The 24372-nt window shown below is 38.7% G+C and overlaps 1 protein-coding gene across 4 annotated transcripts in view; it reads left to right on the top strand.

Annotated features, from left to right (window-relative positions):
• The window catches only part of CAB39 (calcium binding protein 39), a 48082-nt gene extending 24155 nt beyond the window's left edge, over positions 1-23927 (top strand). For all 4 annotated transcript variants that reach the window (XM_083742148.1, XM_083742151.1, XM_083742149.1 and 1 more), the window contains exons 2-9: positions 3507-3662; positions 9838-10002; positions 14200-14318; positions 17391-17559; positions 19099-19158; positions 19690-19755; positions 20678-20821; positions 21562-23927. In XM_083742148.1, coding sequence (XP_083598274.1) covers positions 3549-3662; positions 9838-10002; positions 14200-14318; positions 17391-17559; positions 19099-19158; positions 19690-19755; positions 20678-20821; positions 21562-21750 — 1026 coding nt within the window. In that variant the 5' untranslated portion in view covers positions 3507-3548 and the 3' untranslated portion in view covers positions 21751-23927. The remainder of the gene's footprint in view (positions 1-3506; positions 3663-9837; positions 10003-14199; positions 14319-17390; positions 17560-19098; positions 19159-19689; positions 19756-20677; positions 20822-21561) is intronic.
• Positions 23928-24372: the final 445 nt, after the last annotated feature.

The following is a 24372-nucleotide window of genomic DNA, read 5'->3' as shown; positions in this document are numbered from 1 at the left end:
GTGGAGTTACCTAGCATTCATATCTGAGAAATTCATAATGGCAGCTGGCTTGGAATAGAAGTATTTCTCCAGCTCTGGAAAAATTGCATTTTAATTAAAACACCAAACCACTTACTATTCTGAGAGAAGGAGGACAGGGACAGTCCTTCACCTTATTTTTATATATTTTCTTCCTGCTGCTATACTTATTTGTACTATAAGCTAGTTTCTATAGGTGGCCTAAATTGCCTTAATGACAGAGGGTAGAAGCCAACATTGTGCAAGCAGACCGGCTCATGCATTGAGACACCTCCCTCTTCTCCCCTGCAACCATCTGTATGCAACTAAAATGTGCTTTGCAGGGTCCATCAACCCTACAGAAATGTTCTTGTGGAATTGTGGGTGACAGAAAGAGAGGAAGGTGACCCCCTATTGCACGAATAGAAGTCTGTTCCACTTGTGCATGGACAGTTTTGGATACAACCGAAATATTTACTGGTTTTACTGTGCGTTGTAGGAAGATAAGTAGTGTAGGACATGGGAATAGTGGATCTATACTTTTATTTTATTTTATTTTATTCTACTATTCTGTTCGTAACAAATGGATTAATATAGTCCAATTGATGGCTGAAGCGTATTGATTATCTCAATGTTCACAGAATTATAGAGTTGGAAGGGACTCCGAGGGTCATCTAGTCCAACCCCCTGCAATTCAGGAATATCAACTAAAGCATCCATGACAGATGGGCCTCCAAACTCTGCTTAAAACCTCAAAGGAAGGAGAGCCCACCACCTCCTGAGGGAGTCTGTTCCATTGTCTAACAGCTCTTACTGTCAAAAGTTCTTCCTGATGTTTAGTCGGAATCTCCTTTATTGTAAATTGAATCCATTGGTTCAGGTTCCGCCTTCTGGAGCAGGAGAAAACAAACTTACTTCAGTTTCCATGTGACAGCCCTTAAGATACTTGAAAATATCTATCATATCTCCACTCAGACTCCTCTTTTCCCGGCTAAACATTCTCAATTCCCTCAACCCTTAGTTTCCATACCCTTTAGCATTATGTAAATTATGTTGGTGCTTTACTCAGTTTTGTTGTGGTGGTGGTGGGGTGTGTGTGCGTGTGTGTGTGTGCATTCATTTTAGTGATAAAATGTCAAAAGTGCCATCACTAACTCCTCGAGCCATCAGATGTAGAAATAATGAAATCATGCAGCTGTAAGTAGAGAATTAGCCATTCTAACATCTTCTCTAAGATTCTGAGTGTAAATATATCCTTCAGGTTTTTCATGTATCAGACTGATAGGACTAGTGGTGATATTATTGTGAATCGCAACCCAAAACTTGTGGATTGTATCTAACATAAGTCATTCTTGGAGTAGGCCCTTTGAAATTAATGAACATGACTAACATGGTTCCAATAATTTCAAAGGGTGTTATCTTGATATGACTATTATTGGCTACAACCCTATGTTTATTTGTAGGCTATGGCCCAGATCCAAAGATAACATTGTTCCTTGAGCCCAAATCAAGAGTGACTTGCACTTGATTTTCTTGAACAGCAGCCCTCTGCCATTGTAAACTGCTTACCGTATGTATTGCTGGGGGTTTTAAATTCATAATATGGCATAGTAGTCTGCTGCTCCAAGTAAAAGGGAAAAAATGAGCTGGGTGCAGGTCCCCTCCATTTGTCTATGTAGCTTTTAGAATCCTGGCCAAAGTTTCAGGAGTAAATAAAAACTTCAAAAATACCCCAGATATTTCGGTGTATAGATTAATTTGTTCTCCTTTCAGTTCACTTTGTATTCACAAAAAGCAGGCACACTTCTTGTATTATTGGTGTAACATCTGAAAGGACAACATGCACATCTCCACTGTGACAGACTGTGCAAATTCCAAATGTGTGTGTTTATGTGCATTGCCTCCCACAGGTGAGATGTGCAGTTTTCCCATGCTACAAAATGCAGTAAGAATAGAGGCATAAGTAAGCCTTGCCTCCTTGCACACTGTGCTGTAATGTCTAAAGCATAGGTCACCAACCTAAGGCCCATGGGCCGGAAGCAGCCCAGCCCATGAGCTGCCCCCTAACTGAGCACAGTTTGTGGTGATTCTCAGGCCTTTTTTTAAAAAAATACCTGTAGCTTCTACTGCCTAACTTGTTTCCAGTTATATATTTGCATTATTTGCAGATTAAAGCCACTGCTGGCTGTAATTTGCAGATAATGGCGTTAGAACAGCTGAAATCTATGAATGGCCTGACTGATGGAAATATTCAGGCTTGAAATTGTGAGCCCATAGAATTGTGCCAAGTTTCACTGTCCATCCCCACATTGTTCCAATGAAGGTTTTTATTTACGTTTGTTGTAAACTGAGCAGTAGCGATTTGCTTCCTGACCCAGACTGTGGGCTATTTTCATTTGTGTCAGGTGGGGACAGGCATTCTTTGTCATGACATTGTGACCTCTGCTCTGTCAGCTTCAACTGTCCTTTTGTTTGCGGCAGGAGTAACCAACCCATCAGCATTTTTTAAGCACAGGCTTTTCTGTTGTATCCTATCGAGAACGCTGGAAGTCCAGTCATGAAGTAATTTAAGGAAACATTTATTAATTAGCACATACATATTTGATGGCTAGGCTGCTAAAGCATTTGTTGTTACCCGTTTTGTATTTGAATAAGTAAACTGTAAATATTGCTTGAAAAGGTTTACTGAGTTACAGAGTGCTACTCATATTTTAAATACCTTCAGGTCTGTACCTCAAGCACTTTACCTACAGGTGGCTTGTGTTACTTGTATCAGAGGTTGTTGACCAAACTACTAATGAGAGTTGGATCTTTTTTGAAACCAGAGTATTCATCATAGAACTACTGGAAAAAGACAGTGTAAAAATAAACTGATCCTAATCTCTGTGGAGTTCAGTTGTGCACTGAGATCCCACATGAGTACTGTTAACTTCAGTGTGGGGGGCCGAAAGATAAGAGAATGTTTCCTCTGCATGGTTAGATCTCTTTTTATCATTTGTAATTACATATACATGACAGTTTAGTTTTACCAGGACAAGCTTCAACAAGGCTACATTCTGCCTCTCCTGTGGCCCAATGGCAATGAAAAGTTTCAAAGTGGCTCCATTTTTTATTAGCCGCAGACCAAAAACTCACTAATTTTCACTATTGTTAGCAAAAATGAGCCATTTTCATAAACTATGATATGAACTTGGCTTGCTTCCACTAATTACAGTTTGTCTTGGGTTTATACATCACAGCAACCTGCACTTTGTCTAAAATGGAAGCAGATACTTCTGACCTCCTCACAGCAATGTCAGAGGCAGACATGAGGGGCTCAGGAACAGGATTTTGACTCTGAATACAAGTTGCAAAGTTTCTTGCTAAAAAAAGTGAGATGATAATAGGAAGTAGTAGAAAGCACTGTAAAGTCTTGTTCAATTGTGGTGCCTGCTTGCTTAGGCTAAGCAGTCCTAAGCTTTGTTTTATTGCTCCTAACTACAGACTCTCTCTTTTAAACTTTTTTACAGGTGAAGGAATTGTAGAAGAAGAGGCGTGCTAAGGTTGCAACCATGCCATTTCCTTTTGGCAAATCACACAAGTCTCCTGCAGACATAGTGAAGAATCTGAAGGAGAGTATGGCGGTGCTAGAAAAGCAAGATATTTCCGACAAGAAAGTAGAAAAGGTATGTTTTTGCATTTGCTTCTTTGGGGATCTGTTTTAATACAAATATGTGCTCTTCATGGTGGAGAATAATGTACTGGCTATGTATTAGTTTTGTAGAGAGCTTGTGTCTTCTCTCCCTTTTCTAAAGTAACGTTTCCATGAACCCATTACCGTTCCTCTTTGTTGATGCTGGCACCCAAATGCTTCAAATCTTTGTAAGCAGCCTATGTGGACATGGACAACTCCCCAGTGCTGATGCTGTTTCCAACCCACACTAATTTATTTTCTGTCACTACTACCATCATGCCATCTCAAACCTACTCTTTCCTGAGCCTAGCCTGTATTCTCACCTGATTCTTTCCTATCTCAGACCCACTACTCAGTAATCAGTCGCTCGAGATTGCCCACCAGTATGAGATGTAAGTCTATTAACAACTTTGATGGGTGTAGTCATCTTCTTAAGCCACCAGACTATAAGGCATCTCAGCATAAATGTTCTTGAAATTGCTTAGTGCAAGTGTTAGTCTGAAGTTTCTCCCTTATGTTGAATGCAGTACTTGAAAAACTTATAAGTCATTAGTCTGTGCAACAGTTAAAGGAATGGCTGAAACATGGATCTTCACAACCCGGTTTGTAAATATGTATATTCAGTTGCTGAAAAATACCCATAGTTTCACTGATGCAGAGGAGAAACTAGTTATAGCATAGTTAAGGGATGTAAGATTTCTCTCCAAAACATTTTCAGTTAACCTCAAATATAAGTAGTGTCTTATCCACCCCCACTGCAAAAATAATAAATAATAATAAATTCATTGTGTCTCACTTGGAGAGATGGACAAATAGTTTTGAAACAGGTGCTTAAGCCAGAAATACTCCCATGCCGGATGGCTGAATTAGAGGAAACATTACTTTGAAATTAGCTGTATGGCACAACTTTTTGAAGACCAACATGGGGACACCAACTAGGAACATGGGAGGACCAAAAGTCTCTTTGGTAATAAGCATGAAGAGCCACATTTAACATTTCCCCAAAGTCAAAGGAGCCAAGATCTGGACAGCTTGGAGCCCAGTTACACCAGGGGAGAGGAAGCAGTATATATTCAGGCAACTGTAGAGAACTGGAATGCCAATGGTGAATGCATGCAGGAACTTAAGTAACTGTTCTGGAAGGAGTGGCACAGAAAATGTAGCACCTACGGAAGTATATCAAATGAAGCACTGCTTTTTTGTTGGGGATGGGATAAGGGGGGATGGCAGAAATAATGATGATGTTTTAATATACTTAAAAGGGAGCATAATTTCATGAAGACAGAAATTAATTTTAGGGGAAAGGCACATTTGTAAAAGCTGGAAAAAACAAAATGGCATTAAATGGAAAAGGAGGTCTTAGTTATACTAAAGGTTGTTATAATTGTTCTGAAATGCAAGCTAAGCTGCCTCCAGAGTCACTTTTGAAAACCCAAGTTTATTGCTTAATTTGCATCTATTTTTCTACGGCGGGCATGTTTCAAACAAGTTTTGACCAAGTTCCACAGGTGTTGAAATGATTACCCACTAATCACCTGACAGGACCATTGAGGAATCTATGCTTTGAAAAATATGGTGAAGTTGGGGTCTTTTTTTGGCCCTTTGCTTCGCCCCTTTACTTATTTTGCCATTTCCTCTTCAAAACAATATCTGGTGTGCTTTTGTGTGAGAGAGTACACATGGATGTGACACATGCACACCCATTTGTACAATGGACTTATGCTTCCACCAATGGAACTCCCGCCCCAGCACCCCCCTCAAAAAATCAGCTCCTAAGGGTTTAGGACTCCCAGCATACATTTCTTATATTCCTGTAAATTAGCCTTCCCCAACCAGATGTTAGACTCCCAACTCCATTAGTCCCAGCTGGCATATTAGTTGTAAGGGTGTTGGGAATTGTAGTCCAAAACATCTGGAGGGCACCATGTTGGGGAAGGCTGATAGTAAATCAAAGCAAACTTTAAATAATTTGTGGTCAATCATTGAGGATGGGTTGGAAAAGCTATTTTTAAAATGCAGAATTAAAAAGGCACATTAGAGACCAGCCTTTTAGCAGTCACAGCCCAATCTGCAGTCCTGTCACATAATTATGGGCTGACCTGTTAGTTTTATTTTAATTTGTTTGCTTTAGAAGGCTTTTAAATGTGGCCCAGTTGGTTAAATAGCTGTTTTCTGGGATGTTGTAGGAAAATATTTACACAGCAGTGTTCACGCGCAGGTTAGTTTTCACTCAGTCAACCAGTACAGTTTATAAGCCTAAAATTCCACTTTTCTACACCTTGTTGTGGTGTTCTATACTTCCAAATCTACAGGGAAACGTGGCTCTGGTTTGCACAACAGAATGTGTGGAACTTTGTTGCCCACATAGCACTGCAGTTTGTGCCTGCATAAAGAAATTGTAACACCCTACAAAATAATATGCCTCTTATAAGTAGTATTGGGGGTTGGGGATGCACAGACTGCAAGAAATAAAAAGACTGGTGTTAATATAGCCATGCAAGTATAAACATGAATGGCATTTCCCTTTATAATGTGCCTATTCCCTAGTGCTCTTAACTTCTTGGAGTTTACCCTGTGAAGCCGTTGGATGAAAGTTACTACCCTAGCGGCGGCTAATTGTTTTATCTCTTGGGTGGTTGGAGCAAATTAAATTATCTTGAAGCTGATGTCACTTGCTTCTGGAACCAGAACTAAAATCACTGTGGGAATTAGGCATTCAGATTCAGGCAAGGGTTTGGTCCATTGGTTGTTTATGCTCTTCACAATAGGATAACTATTGTTCCACCTGGAATTTTAATTAATAATGGTGGGAAGAGTGTTGTGCCATTCCATTCTGGCTGCAAGGAGCTTGATCTTTCTAGCTGCTGCCTTGCAAATCCAAAAAACGATATGGACTTATTTGTCTGGGTGGCAGAAGCTGCTGTGGAAAAGAATTGAGCTGACTACACAGTTCCTTCTATTTCTAACGAAGCTGTAACTCTTCTCACTACAATTTTTCCTCTCTTCTCAAATGATCTAATCTCAAATGATCTAATTTTCAGTGTATCTAATGTACTACTCTTAGAAATAAGCTATGCTATTGAGAAGATAGATACCATGTTTAAAGTTTTGAAGCAGATGTAAATCATCCATTTTATGGAGGATCATGTTAAGGAAACAATCCTGTTAAACCAATCTTCATGGTTGTGTCGTGTTTTATAAATGGTACTGTCTACCGCACTACCTGATATGCTGCCTCTTAAGCTTCCTTTCATTTTTTTTATAAAGAAGGGCATTCTGTTTCACATTTTATATACGCCTTAATATGTGAAATGTGATGCACAAATGCACTTAAAGATTTCATGTACAATCTTCTGATCATCTTCTGAAGCCCGTCTTCGTGTGCTTCCTCCATGAGACGTCTGGAGGCTGGCAACACAAGAACTGTCCTTTTTTCAGTGGCTCCCCACTTGTGGAATGCTCTCCCCAGGGGGGTTCACCTGGCGCCTTCATTATACACCCATAGGTGCCAGGCAAAAACTTTTTTCTTTAACCAGACCTTTGGTTTATTGTCATCCAGTGCCCTTTTAAAATGTGGGGGTTGGGGTTGGGGGGGAGGTGTTATTCGGTGGTTTCTGTTTTTATTTTGATTATATATTTTGTGTTTTTATATTGTGATTTTATCTTGTGAACCACCCCAAGACCTGCAGGTGTAGGGCAGTATATTATTATTATTATTATTATTATTAAGCATTTTCCATAAGAATTATTTATTAACTTGGGTGTCACAAGAAATCTGTCACTGGAAAGTAACATGCGGTAGAGATAGTGGCTTCAAATTTTTAAAAGTTCTCTCTTTCCTATATGGTTGATACACACAGCTTCCAGTTTTTTACTCAAGGGGTACAATAATTACTCAAAATAACAAATGAGCAGCTGTTTCTGGTGTTACCCCATTCTTCTTCTCACCAGAGTCCACAGTAGCATATTGTTGCCTCCCCACTGACCTCAGTGAATGTGTATTTGCAGAAGTTTGTAGCACTGAAACTCACACAAATTGCTCAGTTTAGGATTCTCCATATATGTGCCTATCTTCTGTACAGTGTGCAACCCTGCACATTGACGTGCACATATGCAATGGAATTACTTCAGATTTGCAGTGATCTCAAAACTACTATTTACCTGGCAAGAGGTTGAACAACCCTTCTGTAAGCTAAGCATTTTTTATTGAATAGAGATCAAATGCTCTCCAGCCTGCAGTGCTCACAAAGTTCCTGTTTATAACCCCTGTGCATTAAACAGCCCTGGTCCCAATTGGAGCTAGAAAGCAAGATTGTGCAGCCTGTAGAACTGATTGCTATTTGTAACAGGGCAGGCAAGAGGGATTTGACGGTTTCTTAAATACCTGTTTTTCCTGCTTAATATAGCGCTGCTTATGGTCTTTAACAGCTGTTTTTCATGTTATGCCAAAGAACCTGTTGAAACAATAGGAAATGCCAGATCATTAATCCTACATCCTCTTAACCAATTTGATTCTGACAGCATATGTAAGTGTGCACTAAATCTTTTCAAATGTGAGTTGCAATTTCCTACTCATTGGCAGCCTCCCTGCTGTATCAGAAATCCTTTTGACCAGATCAACTCCTGTTTTGAGTTTCTGGAAAGGCTGATGATCTCATGGCTTTAAAATACTGTGGGTATTTGAATTTTGGGACAGTTCAGTATTGAATTCTCCCTATTTTTGAGCTCAGAATGACATTTCTTCCACAACTTCCCCCTTCCAAAGCAAACAAACCTTGTTTTTTGTTTTTGTGTGTGTTGTTGTTTTTTAGAAGAGAGAGTGATTAATCAGCATGAAGGCAATGATTCTCCTAAATATCCTCAGGAATATCACTTCCTCCTAGGGAGCATGGAATGAATAGTTTTCTCTACCTAGAGCTATTATTATAGAAAAAGAGGTGCCAGAACTCACCATGAACACCTCCCTTTTTCTCTTATGATGGCAATGCCATCCACCTGAGAGGTGCCATAACTGAGTTCTGGCAAGCTCCAGCTGAAAAAATGTCCTGCTTCCTGATTGAGTTCTAGGAACAGAGAACACCTCAAATTTCATGTTTCTCAATGAAATGATGCCATTACAAATAGTGAGAGGTTGGAAAGTCCTTTCTCTCACTTGCAAGCTGTCCCTACTGGCCCATCTCTCCTCTCCTCAAACAGATGGCCTTGGGAGGCGGCATGCTTCACCTATTCGTTTAGGGTGGCATTTTCTTGTGATATTGATTGCAGGTAAATTTGGCAATGGTGGTTTCTTGGGTGAGGTTGGAAAAAAAATCAACCTCCTTAGGTTTTAGATGTCTTCCCTGCATGGTGTGGATTTTACTTGCAATAATGTAGGAGTGAGGAAATAATATTAGGGGTTTTTTGTTCTTCAGCATGACACTTTGTGTTAGGCTATCTCTGGACAATTTTGTGTATGTTGATCTATTTCCAGCTTCTTGGTTTACCTCAGCTTTATTTTTAAACTGCCACTGTGCTGGTTTGTGGCATATATAATTGCTCTTGGTGCAGTAAATATTTACTTAGTCATAGAACAGACCTTGTTAGCACTCTGACTCCCCCTCCCCCTTCTCTCTCTAACCTTTATTCAGTGTGTAACATCCTTGACTTTCAGCTAAAGTATGGCATTCATGGTCCTTTTGTGGAATATGTTCAGATGACAGCTAGCTTCCCCCACCCCAACTAAATCGTCCCAATTTTCCCCCATTGTAGAGTGTCATGGGATTACCAGTTATTCTGTAGCTTAGCCACTCTCCCCTGGTTGTGGGAATGTGGCACACTGAACTCTCATCACCACCCCAGGATTTTGTGATCTGGCTGAACTACACCAGTGAAATTGTGTATTTAAAAAATGTGTTGCACTTTAGCCATCTGAAGCTCTCTGTGTTTTCAGCACTTAACAAACACCACTTAACCAAATAGGAATAATTTTATTCTTTCAGTGTATAACCAGGAGGTAGGTATGCATAGGTGGGCAGAAGTTGGGGTTGTAATTGTATCAGTGAAATATGTGTTGATGTTCATTGTTCATTTTGATATCTGTTGCATGTTTTGGTCTCAAGCACATACTAATGAGTAGCTTGGTTTTGGCTTTTGAAACAATTACAGTTTTTATGTTTTTCCTTGCTCAGGCTACTGAAGAAGTTTCCAAAAATTTAGTTGCCATGAAAGAAATCTTGTATGGCACAAATGAAAAGGAGCCTCAGACAGAAGCTGTTGCTCAGCTTGCTCAAGAGCTATACAACAGTGGTCTTCTTAGCACCCTAGTAGCTGACCTACAACTCATTGATTTTGAGGTAAGAAAATGATACACAGACTCATTGCAGCTTCAGTTTCAAATTCATGTTGCTTTAGAAAACCATGTTCCCCAAAGAGATCTTCCTAATCTGTAGTTTGGAAAGTGATGGAGAATATATGCTCACACATAAATTTTCTGGATTTATTAATTATTAAGGAACATTTAATACTTTGACAGTTGTTTGACTGTAACATCAAAAGAACTATATTGTCATAGCATATTTTATACCCAACCTATTACTGCAGTTTAACTCCTAGTCCTGGAAAGGTAAAGCACCCTCATGTTCAAAGGGAAGTAAAACCGCTCAAGGCATTCTGGGTCATGATCCTGGGGCCACAGTTTTGTGGATCCACTCCTACTAATTTTGCTGCTGCCCTAGATCAGGGATGGGAAAATATGCTATGTGATTGGTAGGATTTAGAAGAACATCAGAAGAGCCTTACTTATCTAGTTCAGGATACTGTTTTCACAGTGTCCAACCAGATGTCTATGCAAAGCCTGAAATTCATGATTCTAAATGAGACAAACTTTGTAGAGGAAGGGGGACACCCAGCTCATCACATGCCTGCAGACTTGTGGAGAGGTAATATTGAGCCTGGTGATCTGGGGAGAGTGAAATTTCAGCAGGAATTTCTGTGAAAGGAGAAGCTGTGTGTGCATTGTAATGTTTCACTTGAGCAAAATGGCTCCTTTTTTAATGGCATTGCAACAGAAGCCCTGCAGGTGGTGTATCTGCATGTGTGCATTTGGAACCTTTGTGGCTGCAAAGGATTGCTAGATTTTGGTGAACTTGCTCAAGGCATGTTAGCTATGCTTATTGGTACTGAGGTGACAACTCTTTTGTCATTTTGATTATCTGAATAGTGCATTAATGTAAACTGGATAAAGGCTTCTGGCATTCCAAGAATTTTCCTTTTAATTCTCTGTGAAACAGAGTTGTTTGTCCTTTCAATGGATCCTGGTATGATGAATTTACTTTGGAATGTCAACTCTTTCTGGTCTCTTCTGCTTATTGTCATACCTGACACTGTTATGAATGATATTTTCCCCTTGGAGGTGCATTCCAGAATAGATTAATCAGGAAGTCCACAAAGCCACTGTGATGTCTTATAAAACTAGATCCTTGTGATCTGTTAAGGGAAATTTTAAAGTCAAAATTACATTGTATAAAGTTCTAGAAAACACTCATATGCTAAAAAACCTTATTTCTCTTTAAACAAATGCCTTTCTTAAACTGCATTCGTTCTTTTAACCAGTTATTTCTGTACTGTCTCCTTTGAAGTTGCCTTTTCCATATATGCTTACTGAGAAACTCTGGTCTAGCTTAGCAAGAGTTTTTGTTTGTTTGTTGTTTCATTTAAATTTTTGTAAGTCCCCCTTTAGTCCAGGTTCTGAGGAGAAGGTGGGATATAAATTCTTTTTATTAAATTTGTATTCCAAAGGGCAGTTTACAATACAAAAATACAAAATAAAAACCCAAAATTCAAAACATTATTATTATTATTATTATTATTATTATTATTAGGCCATAGATTGTTTAATCAGCCCATGGCATGGTCAAAGAGGAATGATTTTGCCTGGCATGCCTGCCTGGGGAAAGAGTGTGTTCAGAAATGGGGAGCTACTGCAGAAAAGGCACATTATTGTGTTCCTACTCCCCAGACATCTCATGGAGGAGGCAAACAGATAAGGACCTCAGATGATGATCACAGTGTCAGGGTCTGTTCATATGGGGAGATGCAGTCCTGAGCCATTTAAGGCTTTATAGGTCAAAACCATCACTTAGAATTGGACCTTGAAACCAACTGGAGGCCAATGCTGTCAGGCCAGAATTGGCGTTACATGCTCAGAGCATTTTGATGCTGAATTTTGCACCCTCTGAAGTTTCTGAACTGTTTTCACAGGCAGCGCCACATATAGCGCATTGCAGTCATTTAATCTAGAGGTTAGCAGAGCATAGACAACAGAAGTTAGGCTATCCCTGTCCAGATAGGTGTGCAGCTGGGTCACCAGCCAAACTGTTGGAAAGCACTTTGCACCACCAAGGTGGTCTAAACCTCCTGTGATACGAATGGATCCAGAAGTACCCCTAAGCTGCATACTTGGTCCTTCAGAGGCAGTGTAACCACATCAAGGGCAGACCACCTCCCATCCATCCACTAACAGTGCCTCAATCTTACCTGCAATAAACTTCAGCTTGTTGGTTCTCACCCAGTCCACTAATAATAAACATAATAACTTTCCAGAGGTATTGTTTGCTTATGGAAGGGATATTAGGTGTTCTAGGTTTGAGGTGTGCATTTACTCTTCAATAGATGTCCAGTGGTTTGTGGGCAGACAGATCTTCAGGGTGTTGGGTGTGGACCACAAAATACCTTGCATATCTATTAAAACAAATGCCCCCAGGGAGTTACTTCAACTACTGGAGTAATTTTTTTTCTTGGTTTCTCCTGAAAACTCTTTGTTAAATGCCTTCTTCTGCTTGGGCCAGTACTAGTAGCTTTTAGTCTTCACCTCTGCCCACGAAGGACGTGTGTTTATCATCATAGTGACAAAGTTACATCATTGGAAGTGGTAAATAGTTCAAACAATGATGTAATTGTGTATTATTGTGAACCATCACCAAGTTCATTATGCGGCTAACAAGGAAATACTGTTACTAATGGCAAGTCCGGAAAGAATAATGAGACCCTAGGCAAAATTGGCTGAGCTGGTGAATGACGCTTGACTGTTGTGATACGTGGGGTTTGGGTGAGGCCACTTCCAGAAACACTGTCCTACTCATTGCCGGAACAAAGAGCTCTGGTGCTGCTTTGGGCCAGCTTACAATGGAATTGGAATTTAGAAAATCATTTGTCTTTTAAATACTTAGCATTTATATTCAGCAGCTCAACATCCAACTATTTGTGCAGGTGGGTGGGTAGAAAACTTCAAGCACCACCAGCCCCTTTGCAGCTTCCATTTGGTGTGGATAATGTTTACAGACAGCTACTGGTAGCATGGGTCTCTTTCCATGATAACAGCACTTCTTCCTTGGCTGGATGCCATTTCTTCAGTTTGAGCCCATGTGATTGTTCTCACCCATATTGTTTGAGACTCATGGCTGTTACCTCAGCTGCACGGGAGCTGCTCACAGTAAAATGGCTCCCATATACTCAGAGTAACATTGAAAGTGAAGGTAGCCAACACACTGCCTCCAGGTGTTGTTGAACTACTGCATGGGTAGGCAAATTAAGGTCCGGGGGCCGGATCCAGCCCAATCACCTTCTCAATCCGGCCCGCAGACTGTCCGGGAATTAGCGTGTTTTTACATGAGTAGAATGTGTGCTTTTATTTAAAATGCATCTCTGGGTTATTTGTGGGGCATAAGAATTCATTCATATTTTCCCCCAAAATATAGTCAAGCCCCCCACAAGGTCTGAGGGAAAATAGACTGGCCCCCTGCTGTAAAAGCTTCCATCATCCCTCACCGTTGGCCATGTTGGCTGATGCTAATGGGAATTGTAGTTCAACAACATCTGGAAGACTGTATGTTGGTTACCCCTGGTTTAAACCACCTTGAACTAGCAAAGAAACCCTGTCAACAACATGATCTTCCTAGATAAATATTTTAAGGCATTGCTTGTGGCCTTTTTTCCTGCTGCTTGTAGTAATATCTACTAACTACAAGCAAATGAATAAACTGTTGTAAGGAAATTGATATAAAGAAAGGAGTAGTCATGAACACAAGTTTAACTCATCTTGAGGTACATGAAATAAGATACTGTTCCATTTTCAAATGCCTAATAGTCAATTCAGAACATGAAGTTTACCTGCTAAGAGTGTGTCACAGATTAAGTCAAACTTCACATGGGATGGAAACTTCAGGTATGGTAGTTTGGTTTCATTCTTAAAGTACACAAATCATGACTGGATAAGGGGGATTCCTAGCAGCAACCAGTGATATGTATAACTGTGATAAATTTTATTCTAGGACTAAATAAAACCATAACTCCTAAACTTGTGTCATTGGTTAAACTGCTCTGTGCTTTATATATTAAAATTGGCATTGCAATAGCAAATGTTTTGGGAATAAGTGCAAGTCTTGGACAATTCAGTTTGCAGCTTTAAAGGCATGAAGTTATGGTCTCTTCATGTAATCCCTTTTTATATTCACCACTGATTCTATATGCTGTATGGCTTGTGTTTTTTGCAGGGCAAAAAGGATGTGGCTCAGATATTCAACAACATTCTGAGGAGGCAAATTGGTACAAGAACCCCCACAGTCGAATACATCTGCACTCAGCAAAATATACTGTTCATGCTGTTAAAAGGGTGCGTATAGTATGTTGTATAAACAAACATGAACTGCTGTACTTCCAGCTTAAGACTAGGTCACCCCCCCTTTCTCCTGCTCTCTTCAGTCAGGTACGCTATCGGTGATTGGAAGTCGAACTGAGCAGTGAAAAACAGATGGCTGAAGTTGCTTGCATGGTCATAGGTCTTTGCTAGAAAAATTCAACCAAAATTATGAAAGTGACTGCTGACTGTATGTGGAAGAGACCTTAAAGGGCAATGGAGACACTTTTTGAAGCTCACGCGTTCATAAAGGATATGAATTCCATGTTTGGTTTCTCTTTGAATGAACTGAATCATTACTCTTCCAAGGGAGTAACTAATACTTAAAACACATTGGGCAGCAAATCACCTCCTATGTTCCTTTGAGTTCCTCTCCCCGTTTGTTCTTGCCTTTGGTGCCTTCCCTTCTTTCCTAAGTTGTATTTGACCTGGTTCACACTTAATGCTAAGCCATATCATGGTTTATCACAAATGTGTAGGCTACTGAAAGGGAGATTGCAGCCATTTTCCTACTCTTCTGGTCCCCACTGCTGTGACTTAAGGCATGGTTTGGCTTAACATAGAGGTGACTAACCTTTTAAAAGGACATACTTTGGCATCACAACAAGGGACCTACAGGAGTTTTCAGTCATTATATTTTAAAATAGTAGCAAGAGGAATGATGCAGTCACAATCTCCCTATCATGCCTTCATACTAAGCCATAGTTTGCCTTAGTGCTATGCGATAACTCAGCCTTTTTGCTTAGAAATGTTTACCTTAAAGTTTCCCTATAGGATCGCAGTTTGGCAGCGGTTTTGCACATAGAATTATCTGACTTTGCAAACTGGGCCAAAACATTTTTTTGTTCACAGAGCAGAACTTCAACCTGAAGTCATGCGCCACAACTCACCCTGTGGCTTGTGATACACAATCCATATCCTTGTAGTTATGATACACCGTTGGCTCAGGCTTGCCCAGACAAAGGCTAATTCATTCTGTGCACTCCCTGCCATATTGCTGTTTCCGCTTCTTATATTAATTGCATTGTTTCATTGAAGCATCATGCTTGGTTTTTTTTAACATTCTAACAATGAAACAAATGTGACACTTTACACCAAATTAATGCATAATGTAAGTGTTGGTGCTGTTTGAAACAGAGGGGTATTTGAGATTGTTTTCTTCCGTACTTAAGGAAATGACATCTCTTCCTTTTTTTAAAAAAGAAACAAACCCTATGAAAACGGTTAATTGAGAGCTTGCCAACCTTAAAACACTTTGGAAGCCTTTCACACAACAGAACCCAGTTATTTTTCTTTGCTATTTTTTCTCCTGATGATGATGATCTCAGTTGCATTTAGCCAAATGTTTAGGGTAGCTTCTGTTTTCCTTTCTTACACCAGCTAGTTCTTGGGGGGGGGGGGGGGGAAGCAGTATAGCATATTTTTGAGGTGCTTAGTTTTGCATGCATAAATAGCTTGATGTTCTCAGAACGAGATGCTGTGTTCCTTAACTAGGAAGATAGATAATCTTAAAATATTAGGGAGGCCACATTCATCCCACATTTCCAGACCAATCCACTCTGTACATCACTGAATGCAGCAGGAAATCCCAAACAAGCAATTCTGAACACATTAAACTATACTCACTTATTCCAATCTTGCCCATCCAAGTGTAGGTAACAGTGCATTAATCACCACTAAATGTTAAGATCACTTTAATAGCTAAGGTGCAGTCTAGGTAAGTTAAAGTTCAAACTATTGAGAGCTTTTTCAGTCAAACCAACACAAATATGGTAAGAAGCCTTTGCAGATACTAGAGTATCAGTGTAAATGCTCCTGACATTCCATCTCCATGAGGAAGCTTTGAAACCCCTTTCTACTTTATTTGGAGGTTCCAAACAATTAAATTCAGCTTTGTGTTCAGTGCATTTTAAAGGTGTGAATGAGGGTCATTAAGTCTGAAAGACTAAAGGGACACAGCTTTCTAATCATATGAAGTTTGTAATAAGTATTCCTGACCTCTGTTGCAACCTAAGCCTTTGTAGATTAGCATCATTTGAGGTTATGAACCTGACTGTCATAGAGAGGGGAAAGTAGTTGTTCCAGAGCCAAATTATCTGAAGAATCAATCTTCTCTCATACCAATGGGCATATATGTTATGATTGTCTGCAAAGGCCTTGCTCCAAATGCCTCTAGCATCAGAAGGTAAACAAGGAGTGACAGAGGCCTTCTTTGGAATGCAGACGTATCCTTTTGAACTACCTCCCAGACTAGATTCACACAGCACTCTTTCTTGGCTATTTTATAATTTGCTGTTGTTGCTGCTGCCACCACCGCAACGTAGTATCTTTAAAAAATATTTGCCAATATAATCTACAAACATAGATGGTGAGGAGGTTCAATATTTGTATTAGTGAATGTTGCTACATCAATCCTTTCAAAGGTATTAGAGTGTAAGCCATTGAAAGAGCAAAATTCTAATCTAGAATCTAGAATTTGCTATTTCCATAGGCCAGGATCTAACTCGCATCACTGTGTGCAAGTGGAAAGCCAATCTGTGCATGCAAAAGGAGGAAGGAGATTGGCAGTGTTCAGTTGCTGTTGTATCTCTTCACATTGCTCCAGGGGATCTCCACATCTTTTGGATGTATCCTGGCAACCATATATTAAATGACAATTCAGCTATTTGTGGTAGATCTTCCTGACAGCCAGGCAATTTGAAAAAATTGAACTGGTGCACAATATTGAATATAAAATTAATAGGACATTGATCAGTGTAGTTGTAGATAGGTGAACTGTGAAAGTGTTTTGAAAGTGCAGGTGTCTATTCCTAGATTACTTATCAAGATCAGAGAACATCAGTGCCACCCTAGTGAGAGTGTTGCCATTGAAGAGTGGCACTGAAAATGTTAAAATAGTTTCACTGAAATTGTAGAATTTATTCTACTAATAAATATTATATACAGTAGTTGCTGAAACTTTAAGGAGGTAAAACTTTAAGGAGGTAAAAGTTTGCTGTGATCATATTTCTCTTTCTGAGTTAATTACGTTGATGTCTCACTTTGCAGTTACGAATCCCCAGAAATTGCTCTGAATTGTGGAATCATGTTAAGAGAGTGCATCAGACATGAACCACTGGCAAAAATAATCTTGTGGTCAGAGCAGTTTTACGACTTCTTCAGATATGTGGAAATGTCAACATTTGACATCGCTTCAGATGCTTTTGCAACTTTCAAGGTAACACATTCTGAATTTTGACAGCTACTTCATATGTATCTATCTAGCTATCCAGCTCACACCTTCCCCATGAAATTTCAGAAAAACATACAACAGATAACAAATATAAAATCTCATTATAACAATCTAATATCAGCAGCTAGCAGCCATAGAACAGCATTAACGAAATCACAACAATATCAGCAGTAAAAATACCCTTTATTTTTTTTAAACTGCTGTAGGAACAGACGAGCCTTGCATAACTTCCTGAAGGCAAATATAAACTGTTGCATACTTCACATTAATTGTGTGACTTCAAAATATCTGCAGAGGTGGTAGGTTGTATCCACCTGCTACTTAGAGTAGACCCATCAAACTTAATGGACCGTAGTCATGTCAAACCTAGCTGGCTATGTAGCATACAGACAAAATTCCTTCCATTATTTGAACTATAATTGGCAGTAGTAACCCATATACAGTCATACCTCGGGTTGTGAATGTGATCCATGCAGGAGGCATGTTTGCAACCCGCAGTGCTGCGTCTGCGCACATGCCATTTTGTGCTTCTGCACATGCACGAGCACCGAAACCCAGAAGTAACCCGTTACAGTACTTCTGGGTTCGGTGCGGTCCGCAGCCCAAAAACACACAACTTGCAGCGTTCATACCCCGAGATATGACTGTAAATAATTGAGGAAGATTACATAGTATGGTTATGATAAAGTAATTAGCACCAAACAGAAAGGAAAAGGTGAATATTTCCAAGACTACAGGATTTTTAAGGAAAGCATTTTCCCAGAGCCCAAAACACTACTTCTGACCAGAAACAAAATGGCAGAACATTGGGTACAAAAGCAAGCCAAAGTGAATTAATTGTTCCACATTGAATTAAAGTGTGAGGGGCTCTGCCTTTGAAAGAGAGATAATTGTAATCAATGGTAAAGGTAAAGGGACCCCTGACCATTAGGTCCAGTCGTGACCGACTCTGGGGTTGCGGCGCTCATCTCACCTTATTGGCCGAGGGAGCCGGTGTTTGTCCGCAGACAGCTTCCGGTCATGTGGCCAGCATGACTAAGCCGCTTCTGGTGAACCAGAGCAGCACACGGAAACGCCGTTTACTTTCCCGCTGGAGTGGTACCTATTTATCTACTTGCTTTGTGCTTTTGAACTGCTAGGAGGGCAGGAGCTGGGACTGAGCAACAGGAGCTCACCCCGTCGCAGGGATTCAAACTGCTGACCTTCTGATCGGCAAGTCCTAGGCTCTGTGATTTAACCCACAGCGCCACCTGCGTCCCAATGTTAGTCCTACTCAAAATAGATCCATTTAAATTGGCATGACTAAGGTCCATCTTGGCTGCCATTTAGAAGAGGAATTGCCCGAAAAGAGTGAAATATTGTCATTTCTAAAAGTGTGGCTTAAGAAAACCAGAGGAGCATGTGAAAAAGGCTGCATATAACAACCAGGGGGAAAGGGGAATACAGTGAAGAACTGTTGCACCCTGAACTATAGGGTAGGAATGGAAATGCCATTTAAATAACTGTGTAATCTCTTGTTTTCAGGACTTACTAACAAGGCACAAGTTGCTCAGTGCAGAGTTCTTGGAACAGCATTATGATAGGGTATGTACTATTATTTCATTTTCATTTTTAATTATGTTGTTATTTAATAATGCTAATTATATCCTAATAGAAGTTTCAAGCTGTCCCTTCACAATGTTGCCCAACTGATATCTGTTCAGTTTTTATTATTCTTATTTCCATATCAATGCAAGTTCAATGTTTGACAGCAAACTCTTGCAACTGCACAGTTCTAAAAACGCTGGGAGTGAAATTGTATATTAAGAAACCTGTTTCCTTGGTGTGCCAGAATAATCACAAGGGCATGTGTGACAACCGTGCTCCATCTGCTGGTCACATCTGATAATGAAAATGTAAATCTGCTTGTGTTCCCTGTCATGTTGTTGCCTAAAGAATTGCCTGGAAATTTCCTTCAGCCTTTCCACTTGATCATACAGAAATTGGAGCAAAATACTTAAAATGTTTAAATCTTTACATTATTTCTGTGTTTTATATTAGTGCTTCCAGTTCATTGAAATCATTTGGAATCAGAGTGCTTGTGATAGTTAGATTTTTCTTTCTTTCTCCATTCAGTTCTTCAGTGAATACGAGAAGTTACTCCATTCAGAAAACTACGTGACAAAACGACAGTCGCTTAAGGTAGAGAGACCTTACTGACTTTAATTATTTTGACATTAGAAAATATTATGAAGAACTTAATTTCAGCAGGTAGGACCAAGCTAGCTTTTCATTCTACGTTGTCTCCTGATCAGTTAAGAAAGTTTTGAAGCATGAGGCTTTATACTTTAGGAAACCAATATTCTAACATTTAATGGTTAGTACAGGTTCTATAACTGCAAGACTTCAAGCATATTTTTGCAAATGTTGAGTAAAAGCCTGGAAAGTTTTTGTTTCCTAAGGTGCCTCATCAATATATTAATATATTAATATACACATGGACACATACACAACCTTTCCCCCCCAAAGCTTGATTCATATTAACAGTTTCACTATAAAAACAAACAGCATGATCTCACATTCTGCACTCATGAAGTTCAAAGTTTCTATGCAGAAATTTCTATGTACACTGGATGACCCCAAGGATCAAGTCTTTATGCCCCTCATAGAGCTCATGCTTTGCCATAATAACCAATGCTGAACTTGACTAGCCCATTGAGGTCCTCAAAATCTTAAAGATGGCTGTAGTGTGTTTTCTCCTTGTGCTGTAAGTCAGAAGACTTGTCAGGATTTTGTTGGCCACACTCCCCATACAGTATCCTTTAAACTCTGGTTTAATTTGGCACAAGATTGCTTGCACATATTCTCCTGTGTTACCTGCAACATACAACAAATAACAATGGATTGCACCCATTTTTTCCTGAAGTTGTCCAAATTATGCAGACTCAGTAATACTAGTTTAGGTAGCACTAGGATAGAGTTGTAATAGAATATAATACCAGAAATTCTGGCTCTTGAAAAAAAAAAATCATTGTGGCTAAAGAACAAAAAAAGGTTGATTGAGTTTTATAGCCCTAATGGAAAACTTCACCACTTCCCTTCCCCCCCCCCTCTTGTTTTTTAGCTGCTTGGTGAACTACTGTTGGATAGGCACAACTTCACAATTATGACAAAATACATCAGTAAACCTGAAAATCTCAAACTTATGATGAACCTTCTAAGAGACAAGAGTCGCAACATTCAGTTTGAAGCCTTTCATGTTTTTAAGGTAGAAACAACTTTTAAATGTTGTTGATAATGGTATTCAACACTTCCTGTATACAGAAGGTATCTAATCTTACATTGATCTAATACTACACCAGAGTGGCTTGACGTAACTGAATGAGAAGTATTGGATAAGTATTGGAAAGGGTGGGTGGGGTATGTTGTACAAAGCAAATTCTGTTTCAAAGTCAAATTTATTTTTTAACTGAATCCTTTTCTGAGACTGACTTATCATTTTCCCTAAAACATTCAAATAAATATATCACATGGAGCTATTTTGAAAGCAAACAGATCCCCTACATTTTTCTGAAAAGAAGCCCCTTAATATTGCATGTAATATTTGTTTTTAATATCCTGTGACAAACAAAAGTTTCTGCATGAGTTATTTCATTTAATTGCACTAATGAGTATTTTTCAACCCTTTGTAAGCAGTTTTGCTTGGTGCTACTTGGATTGCGAATATGCATATTCAAGTGCACTAAATCATTTTGAAAATAGTATCTAGGAACATTTGTTCCATTAATAGGTTAAACTAATGAATTCCAGGAGGGAATAATCCATTCTGTTGTTTTGAGTGATGCTTGGTCCTTGTCACTAATAATTGCACAAACATTGCCTGTGGGCTTTTAGCACCTTGTAGACTTGGCTCATACTTTACATAAATGTAAATATTCCTCTGAGAGTTAATATTTTCTGATATATTAACTGAACTTTTCCTATACTGACCATCTTCTTTCATTGCAGGTGTTCGTAGCCAACCCTAACAAGACGCAGCCTATATTAGATATCCTCCTAAAGAACCAGACCAAACTTATTGAGTTCCTCAGCAAGTTTCAGAACGACAGGACCGAGGATGAACAATTTAATGATGAGAAGACCTATTTAGTTAAACAGATCAGGGATTTGAAAAGACCAGCACAGCAAGAAGCTTAATCTCCTATAAACCCCTAAAATATTAAATCCAAATTCAGCATTTGCTGTTAGATATTCAGCATCAGGCACTCTTATCAATTCATGAGGAACATTACTGCTAATCTGCTGTTCAGTGAACAGTGTTTGTTTTTCTCTCTTTTTTTTTTAGTCCAAGTTGACAAACCTAGCTGCTGCTTTCTTGCACAATGTGGACTTTCTTGGTATTTGTGTCTGAATTCAAGCACACTGCTTGTTTTTAGAAGTTTGGGGGGCGGGGGGGGGGAGATTGTTGGTTCATGAAAGCAAACATATAGAAGATAGTTTGGGATAGGAAAAGAAGGTATTAGAGTAGTTTAAGTGACGGGGTGCATGCTTGCAAATCTGATTCAATCCGTACGTTTGCACTTAACCTTGTATGAGATGCGAGCACAATGTTATCTGTGCATACTTGGCACCATAGTATAAGATTGTATGCCTTGATTTTAAAAAAAATGTGCAGTGCTTTATGTGTAATCAAAGGGGAAATGTGAGCTTACTGGGATGAACAGTTGTCTTGCAAATAAAACTGATACTGAAACATAGCAGCTTCTAAAGAGTGAAATCTCAGAGTTCATAAGGAAAATGTATATATGCCTTTCACTGCTTTGTAGGTTTTTTGTTTGTTTTTTGGAGAGAGAGAGTGTGTGTGATTTTGTTGAAAATTGAGTTGTAGACTTGGAAATACATTCTAAGGGTTTTTGTTAATTTTACTTTGAAGGTATTTCAGACAGTAGAGCTTAGCAGTGACACTTTGCATTTCATTTCAACAATGCTTGTTGGTTTCTTTTGTATATAACTCCTAGGCTGCTCATTTCTTTAAAAAGGATTTAATTTGTACAGCAGAGGAATGTTAATGTATTAGTCTGTATCTTTTACCTGATGCTGAGTTTTGCAAAATGAAAGCTCATCTGTAATGAATACTTAGGATCACATAGAAATGCTCATTTCACATTTCTTAAATACAGCAGCATTAAAAAGAAGAAAATCCAATTTCTCTGTATTCACTGGTTTAATGGGGTGCCATCAGTTAGGGTAGACTAAAATATAGTTCTGGAACCCACTAACGTATATCCTTCAATGTCGGCCTTATCCATCTATATTAGTGCTGTGTTCAGCCAATTGCAAAATTATAAAGATTATGCTAAATTAATATCAATTTGTTTTTCCTTGTGGGTACATAGAGAATCTCTATTCCTTTCATATCGTTAACATTTGGTATGGTAGTTGTGATGGTAAATAACTAAATAATTCCCCTTTACTTCAAAAACCATAATTTCATAACTGTCCTAGTGTCAATATCTTGTTTGTTAATGCTGCAAACTATCAGTATTTATTTTTTAAGAAAGACTGATGTTGCACCACTTTTTGTTACTGTGATCATAACAAAAAAAAATCTGCTAAATATATCTCAACTATGTTATCAAAATACTATCTATTCATCTTAATAGTAGTACTGAGATCACAACCAGCCAGCCAACTTTATGGATTAGGAGTATGGAAGTTCAAATTCTGCATGATTGAACCTGAATGAGAATGCTCTAAAATTATTTATTGCTTTCTAGCTTCTTTCTGGTTAAATTATTTCACAAATGATTAAACTAATCTCCTGATTGACACCTTAGCTAATTTTTACAGCTTTCATGAAGGAAGTAGGAAAGTAAATCCAGCAAATAGGATTCTAGTAATATTGGCCATCTCAGCATTGTCATGCTTCCTTTAGTGGTCATAACCTGTCCTTTGCAAAGTGATTCATAATGTCTACTGAGATAAGAAAAAGTAATCATTAAGCCTTTATTAAATCATTTATATAGACAGGCAAAACTGGCCACGAGATGATATTATAGTTCAGTACAGTACTCTGTCCTTTTTTATATTTTGGTTAATCGTAGTTAAGAAAAGGAAAATATTACTTGGCAAGTTATTCTCCATTATGCATAAGGCTTCCACTTTAGGGGGGAAATGTAGAAATGCTAAAAAGTTATGTATGTGTATATATAAAGAAGTTCAAAGATGGATTTGGATATTGGTTTTGCTTCTCTACTATTTGGCATGGGAGACTTTTTTCAAACATTAATCCTTGGAGTGTTGGCATTCAAAAAAAGTTGTATTTAAGACCATTTGATGTGCTATTCATATTAAAAAAAACTATTGTACTGGAAGTGGTTTCTTATCTGTGTGAAGGCTTAAAGATATTACTAAAAGTTATTTAATGTGAGAAGTGTTTTTAAACAAAAAAGATGTATACAATTGTAATGCTACTTCCACAAAAGCATTTCATTTCTTCAGATGAATGCATTTCTTAGAAGATCTGGCTGGCCCCATAATTTAAATAGAAATAAAATTTTGAAGAAACACAATTGTGTGTTTTATAATATTTATAGAGGGGGGAAGAACCCACCTGAATTGGATTATTTCTTTTAAGAGGTATATATTCTGCACTTTTTGTGAATGCAGTTGAAACCTTAATGCAATATATATACAGTATATATAAATAGCCATCTACACTTGCAACAACATATAATACTTCTCCAACCTTTGCATGTTAGGTTTATTTCTATCTTACGCAGAATTTAAATTTTGCTAATAGAAACTCTGTTTTTCCCA

This window comes from Podarcis gaigeae (genome assembly GCF_964106915.1).
Source record: "Podarcis gaigeae genome assembly, chromosome: 5".
NCBI classification, from domain to species: domain Eukaryota; kingdom Metazoa; phylum Chordata; class Lepidosauria; order Squamata; family Lacertidae; genus Podarcis; species Podarcis gaigeae.
Note: the sequence above shows the minus strand (reverse complement) of the source record. Positions and strands in the feature narration are given on the sequence as shown.